The 7,500-nt window shown below is 48.9% G+C and overlaps 1 protein-coding gene across 2 annotated transcripts in view; it reads right to left on the bottom strand.

The window, feature by feature from the left end:
- Nucleotides 1–45: 45 nt before the first annotated feature.
- Nucleotides 46–7,500, bottom strand: part of capn5b (calpain 5b) — a 35,417-nt gene continuing 27,962 nt past the window's right edge. Inside the window, exons 9-14 of one of the 2 annotated variants that reach the window (XM_030361666.1) lie at nt 7,046–7,168; nt 6,069–6,265; nt 4,091–4,212; nt 3,457–3,507; nt 2,845–2,981; nt 46–461 (exon numbers count right to left, since the gene is read on the bottom strand). In XM_030361666.1, the coding sequence (XP_030217526.1) occupies nt 279–461; nt 2,845–2,981; nt 3,457–3,507; nt 4,091–4,212; nt 6,069–6,265; nt 7,046–7,168 (813 nt within the window). In that variant the 3' untranslated portion in view covers nt 46–278. The remainder of the gene's footprint in view (nt 462–2,844; nt 2,982–3,456; nt 3,508–4,090; nt 4,213–6,068; nt 6,266–7,045; nt 7,169–7,500) is intronic. The other variant, XM_030361667.1, reaches the window with a different exon arrangement.

Here is a 7,500-nt window from a genome sequence, read left to right as displayed (position 1 = left end):
AGAGAGAGAGAGAGAGAGAGAGAGAGAGAGAGAGAGAGAGAGAGAGAGAGAGAGAGAGAGAGAGAGAGAGAGAGAGAGAGAGAGAGAGAGAGAGATGAGGAGTGAAGGAGAGTGAGCGCCATCACCGCAGCGACGGATGAGCGCGACGATGATGACGAGGATGATAATGTCTGGGCACAGATTCCCAGATTCCTCGGATGCTTTCCGGGACATTATCCGGGAGAGACGTGGACACGAGTCGCAAGACGCTGGGGCTTGTTGCCAGGCGGGTCGGACCCTCAGATGTTGACGAGCGTGGTGGAGGTGATGAGGCGCACGGTGAGCGTGCCCGGCAGGTCGTTGTCCTGGCGACTGCCCTTGTCGCGCAGGTGCAGCGTGTGCTGCTCCTGCCGCTCGTTGGGGTCGCTGAAGAGCGTCACCTGCCCCAGGAAGGTGTCCACGATCACGTTCTTGTTGTAGATCTGCAGATTGGGCCGGAATGACCGTGGTGGAGGCGGTGGTGGTGGAGTGTGGGGACAGGGTTTTAGTGGGGGTGGAGACGGGGATGTTTATGGTGGTGGTGTTGGGGGTGAGTGAGGAGAAGGTGATCAAGGTTATGAGTGTGGTGGTGGTGGTGGTGGAGGCGGAGGTGGTGGTGTTGGTGGAGGTGGAGGTGGAGGGGGTGGTTGTGGAAGTGATGAGGGTGTTGGTGGATGGGGAGGTGATGGTGGAGGGGTTGGTGGTGGTGGTGGTGGTGGAGGTGGAGGTGGTGGTGTAGGTGGAGGTGGAGGGGGTGGTTGTGGAGGTAGAAGTGATGAGGGTGTTGGTGGATGGGGAGGTGATGGTGGAGGCGTTGGTGGTGGTGGTGGTGGTGGAGGTGGAGGTGGTGGTGTTGGTGGAGGTGGAGGTGGAGGGGGTGGTTGTGGAGGTAGAAGTGATGAGGGTGTTGGTGGATGGGGAGGTGATGGTGGAGGGGTTGGTGGTGGTGGTGGTGCGGGAGGGGGTGATGGTGGTGGATGAGGTGACAAAGGTGGAGGTGGTGGAGATGGTAGTGGGGGGGGGGGGTCAGGCAGGGGGTGTCCGATGGCAGGTGGAAGATAAAGATTCAAAGTTTTAACTGAAGAAAACATTGTCCACAAAGTTACAGACAGAGAAGAAAGTAATTATTGACCTCCCTGGGGAAATTGGTCGTCGGTCAGAGTGAGAGGCATCTTGGGATAAAAACCAAGTCTCATGATCAATGTGTAGCTCAAGCTTAAAGAAAAAACCCAAACAGGAAGGCATCTTGTTGGTTTCAGTTCGACAACCTTTTTCTTGGTTTGAAGGAGCAATGCCAACTCCTGCAACACTGTGCTACTGAATTCGCAAAAACATCTTAAAAAACTCCAGGTAAAACTCAGCAGTCTGAGTCTGACAGCTATAAATAACAGTTTTATAGGCTCAGTTCGGCTGTATATGAGGAGGTCCCTTTCATTTTGCAGCTAGATATGTGTTTCAAGTATTTGGATACGTTCTAGTGAAACGCCATGCAGGGAATATTAATATAGTCGTTAACAGTTTAGTTTGCTGCAAGTACTGCAACTTTAGGTTCAAAGTTGAAATCCAAAACAGTGCTGCAGTATGTACGGTTTGATCAAGTGGGGTCTGAGTGGGGAAGATAATCGAGCACTGAAATGACCGGGCAAGAGACCAAAGTGAGCACAACAGTTGGGGAGATACATATGCATACATATATATATATATATATATATATATATATATATATATATATATATATATATATATATATATATATACATATATATATATATATATATATATATATGTATATATATATATATATATATATATATATATATATATATGTATATATATATATATATGTATATATATATATGTATATATATATATATATATATATATATATATATATATATATATATAAACATAGATGGATAGATAGATAGATGGATAGAGAGAGAGAGAGAGAGAGAGAGAAATAGAGAGAGAGAGAGAGAGAGAGAGAGAGAGAGAGAGACCCAGAGAGAGAGAGACCCAGAGAGAGAGACACAGAGAGAGAGGGAGAGAGAAAGAGAGAGAGAGACCCAGAGAGAGAGAACCAGAGAGAGAGAGAGAGAGACCCAGAGAGAGAGACCCAGAGAGAGAGAGAGAGAGAGAGAGAGAGAGAGAGAGAGAGAGTGAGAGTGAGAGTGAGAGTGAGAGTGAGAGTGAGAGAGAGAGAGAGAGAGAGAGAGAGAGAGAGAGAGAGAGACCCAGAGAGAGAGCCAGAGAGCCAGAGACCCAGAGAGACCCAGAGAGAGAGAGACACAGAGACACAGAGAGAGAGAGAGAGAGAGAGAGAGAGAGAGAGAGAGAGAGAGAGAGAGAGAGAGAGAGAGAGAGAGAGAGAGAGAGAGACCCCCAGAGAGAGAGAGAGAGAGAGAGAGAGAGAGAGAGAGAGAGAGAGAGAGAGAGAGAGAGAGAGAGAGAGAGAGAGACACAGAGAGAGAGATACCCAGAGAGGGAGAGAAAGAGAGACCCAGAGAGAGAGAGACCCAGAGAGAGAGAGAGAGAGAGAGAGAGAGAGAGAGAGAGACCCAGAGAGAGAGAGAGAGAGAGAGAGAGAGAGAGAGAGAGAGAGAGAGGAGAGAGAGAGAGAGAGAGAGAGAGAGAGAGAGAGAGAGAGAGAGAGAGAGAGAGAGAGAGAGAGAGAGAGAGGGAGACCCAGAGAGAGAGAGAGAGAGAGAGAGAGCGAGGGAGACCAAGAGAGAGAGAGAGAGAGAGAGAGAGAGAGAGAGAGAGAGAGAGAGAGAGAGAGAGAGAGAGAGAGAGAGAGAGAGAGAGAGACTGGGAGTGGGAGCTGACCTCAATGTGGATGCCCTCCTTGGGTTTCTTGCGGTAGAAGAGACCCTTGATGTCGAAGTTGGGGCTGCGGGTGTCCTTGTGAACGGGCGAGCGCACCCTCTCCCCCTCGCAGGTGATAATCACATAGGGGTCCGAAGCTGCATGGGGAGGGGTGGAGGGGCGGGGGACATGTCCGGTGACTACAGGGCTCATTGACGATGTACAATGTGAAACGGCATCAGTGGATTCACAAAGTGACAGGGCTTTGTGTTTTACAGAGATTGAGCAAAAACTATTAAAAGGAGCAGAACTTGCTAGGTTGCAGGGAGTTGTTGATATCATCCTCCAAAACTACTCTATCCGGTTTCGTCTCACTTTATATCAACAGTATATACGTGGGGCAAGGTTTAAAATAGCATGTTTTCCCCTCAGCTATGCTACAAAGTGCAAGCATCAGCTACACACTGGGTCAGCTTGGAAAAAGGTCAAAGGTCCCCTGACTATTTTTGTTCAGGGGAAGATTGGGGAGAGGTTGGGTAGAGCTAGCAGGCGCTGTCAGGGAGTTAGGCAGCTACAGACGCTACAGAAGCTACAGCGTGTTGTCAGCGGCCATTCAGATTGGGTTCCAAGTACCTTGTGATCTGGTCAGGTATCTTTTCCTATGGGGATTGAGGCAGTGCAGTTCTGTGGAGGGGGTTAAAAAAAGGTATTTTTTTATAGTACAGTACTTCACGGCAGTCAATGTGGCTGTCAGCGCCTCTGGCGCCTCGTGTCTGTGAAGATCTGAATGCCATCTTGAAAATACAAGTGTTCATTCCTTTGGAAAGCAACACACGTTGACATGTTTGACAATGAAGCTCTGGGACATGTTCACAAAATAAAGTGGGGACTGTTCCTGCAAAAATGAAGCCACTGCCAGTTAACATTTCGTTTTTTTTCCTATTTATTAACAACTTCATCTTACCTTAAGTAGTAGAACGTACGTTCTGCTCGGTTATGCTGCCATTATTCCTGCCCACCTGTTTGTGTGCCTTCCCAAGGGTTCATCCCTGATAATTAAGGGAGATTTCCCTCACCCATTAGAGGGCTAAGGGTTATTGGGGGGTGGGGGAGTGGGGGACTCGTCAAAGGCGATCTGCCAAGTACTCTGAGACTGTGACTGTGACAATTGATCTAGGGTCTATCGACATATAGTTGACGTCACGTGACTCTGCTTAAATTGTGCCCCCCCCCTTCCCCCCCCCCCCCGGCGCCACTCGTCCTGTACCTCCGTTGGAGTCCTGTCCCTGCAGACCCTCCGCACTGATGACGTGGACCTGAGTGACCAGCTGAGGGTAGCCGCATAGCCCCGTCCAGCATGTCTGGGGGGGGTCGTCCAAGCTCAGCTCTCTGGGGCGGAGGTGGGGGGGGGTGGGGGGGTGGAGTGGAGGCAGAGGGTACACACACACATGTGGATGAGTAACCCCATATGCATGCGTAGCGTGTCCCCTGCAGTTATCCCTGAGGTGTCGTTGGATGTTTGAGAGAAAGATGTGTTTTGAACGGAGTGAAATTGCAGCGTCGTGCGACCGACCCTTCGCCTCCGAAACCCCAAAACGTGGAAGGATCAATCAGCGCCACTGTCGGGGTTTTTCGATTTTGGTTTCAACGGCAGGTGAGGCCAGATTGATCTTCAACTAGGAACTGAAATGTGAACTCAAATAGAGTCATTTGCATTCGTTTAGCACTCTCCCGGCCTCTAGGGCCCCTCAAGGCATGTGACAGTTGACGCATTGGCACATTTACCCCCCCCACACACACAAGTAGTACATCCCCGCCCCCTCAATATGTGCACAGAGGCTGCAGTCATAGCTTTGTTTTCAATACAGTCACTTTGGTCCATCGCAGCAGAGTCATCACAACAAAGAACATGCACACGCACACAACGCTATCTCACACTTCTGGTCAAGCCCTCTCTTAAATGCATCGTACAGACATGAACGTAGCTCAGCTTTGCCCGAAAAAACTAAAGTCGCCCCCATTAAAAAAGCCCCCTCTTTAGTTCATGATCACTACTGATGCAAGGTAGAACTCTGGGCGTTGTGGGTAGAGAGATGCTTTGCCCCTTCATACTAGCAAGTTGTCTGTGGCAGAATATGTAGGCGGAATGCCATTCAGGTACACAGGATGCGCCCCTTCTTTGAATGCCTTGCAGCATTCAGACCGAGAACCGCCCGGGTTGTGCACCTCTTCAACTTGTTCTCATCCACCGCCTCCCCGAAGCAACCCATGTGAGTCCCGCAGGCGTCTCCCCTGCCGCAACGCTCGCTCGGTTCAGAAGTCCCTCTTTGTTACGGTTCAAAACAGGGCTGACGACTACAAGAAAGAGTTCAAAGAGTTGCCAAACTATACAGGCCTAGTGTGGTCCTTTGAGGTTTGGAGAACAGTCTGATTCTTGCACAGTGGTTGGCCTCACGGTGGTTGGCCTCATAGTGCTTTTGAAGTACTCGCAACAACTCAGGGACATTTCAGGGATCACGGCAATCCTGGTAACCTTAAGTATTGCACAGAACCACCCACACATACCATCCATAACCCCCCCCCCCCCCCCCCCCCTCCCGAACAAGCACACACACACACACACACAATCCTTCCTTCACACACACACAAACACACACATGGGACAAGGTACCCCCTGCAGTGTGAGAGGGCAGGTTAAGGTCCCTTTATATTCAGGGAGATCCACATGAGGGAAAATAATACAGGATAGTCTAGCGTTCTGGGTGATTTCATTTCTAACTAAAAGGTACTGGGTTCGATCCTCCAATGTCGGCTACCTCGGCTACCTGGACTGTTTGCATCCTTGAACTAATCTTACCTGCAATTAATAATCTGGCTCTCAAATCACTGCAAGCTGCTTTGCATAAGAGCATCTGCTAAATGACCAAATAGTAAGTGGTGCACCGTAAGATAAACGGCATGGATCCATAAAGATACTCACACAAGGCGCCCTGTGGCTCAGCGGGTAGAAGGCGTACCATTAAGGCTCAGTCCTTACCGCAGCGACCCGGGTTCGATTCCTGCCCGTAGTCCTTTGCTACATGTCCACCCCTCTCTCTCTCCCATTCCTTCCTGTCTATCTCACTCTATCACAAATCATAAAAATTAAAAAAAGCGCAAAATAAAAATAAAATAAAGATACACACACACACACACACACACATCTGCATGGTCTAGACCTGTGGGGGGTGTGTGAGGGGCTTTACTTGCAGTCTGAAGGCACATCAGTGAAGACTCGGAGCAGGAAGCCGCTCTGCTGGCCCGGGTCGAAGATGGTGGGGATGATGACGTAGCGGCCCTCCGTCAGCTCCTTCCTGAGGAACACGCAGCGGGAGTTGATGTAGATGGAGCCCGCCACCTTCTGCTGGGCCGTGTGCATCCGGTACTTCCTGTTGAGCTCCACCTGCCGGAGGGCGGAGACAGGAAGTGATGCTGGTGAGTTTGGTTCCTGTTTTATTGGATGTGTGGTGCGTTCTGTGTGGCTGTCTGGGGAGATGATCATGTCTATGCGGTCACTTTTCTGCCAGGAAAGAAAAGTATTTTTTTATATGTTTTTATATTTCAATTGTTGATACATCAAACGTATAAATATCATTTTACATGTTTGATGAGTCTTGAGTCAGGTCACTTGTAATCGCTTCAACTGTTGGTCATTTTCATTCTTTCCGTCGCTAAAAAGAGTTAATACGAATCCATTTGTAGGCTTTACAGGGCATAAAATCAATGTTCTGCTAACCAGCCAAGAGTTGCGAGCAGCAAATTGGCTGTAGTCTCTGTCCATAACATCCGCTAACTCTTTGGTTCTGATCGGGGATGTGGAGGCTAAAATCGTAAGGCTATCTCTAGACCTCCTCGGCTCTGATCCTAACACCTGCTGTTGTCCAATCCCCTTTAATACAAGGATGAAGAAACATACAATAAACAAACATTATGTATGACTATAAATATGACTATTATACATATCATTTATTGCTACAACAGCAAAAATCCTGTGCTCGAAGGTTTTGAGTTCAAATCCCAACCTCATCTTCCTGTCAGCGTCATGTTTAATTAATAAATAATAACGATAATATATATTTTAGCATAGCATCTGCAGCTCCCTGCCTCATTTTCCAGCTCAAAGTGCTCCCACAACACATTTTCAATCAATAATAAACCAACGCGTCCGCGGTCACTCTCCTACCCTGTGAATGTCGAAGCCGATGGCCAGGTTCTCCCCCTTGCCCTCTTTGGCGGTGGCTCTCTTCTCCTTCTGCTGCAGGCAGATCAGCACCTCGTCCTCCACCTTCTTCACGTCAAACACGTACTGGAGGAGGGGAACGGCAGACAGCGCTTGTGAACATCACACACTCTGAACATCCCACACAGACCGTCATCTTAAGGTCTCTTGGGTTTCTTTTCGAGTTAACGGTTCGACAGTGTCGTGCGCTGTGTTCTTTGGAAATGTATTCGTCTGAATTGATCAAGGGGTGAGAATACTGTAAGCAAAGGCTGGAGGTCAAGCAGAGCGTATTTACTCTGGGTCCCCGTTTTGACTCATAAGAGACGGCTTGGGCTTCAGAAGGGCCGGCTGGACAGATACGCTGGCTGGCTTTTATGATGTGTACTGCGTTATTAGGTGTTTTAAAGTGGCGTATG

Source organism: Gadus morhua, chromosome 7 (assembly GCF_902167405.1).
Source record: "Gadus morhua chromosome 7, gadMor3.0, whole genome shotgun sequence".
In the NCBI taxonomy this organism is placed as follows: Eukaryota; Metazoa; Chordata; class Actinopteri; order Gadiformes; family Gadidae; genus Gadus; species Gadus morhua.
This window is presented reverse-complemented; position numbering and strand designations above follow the sequence as displayed.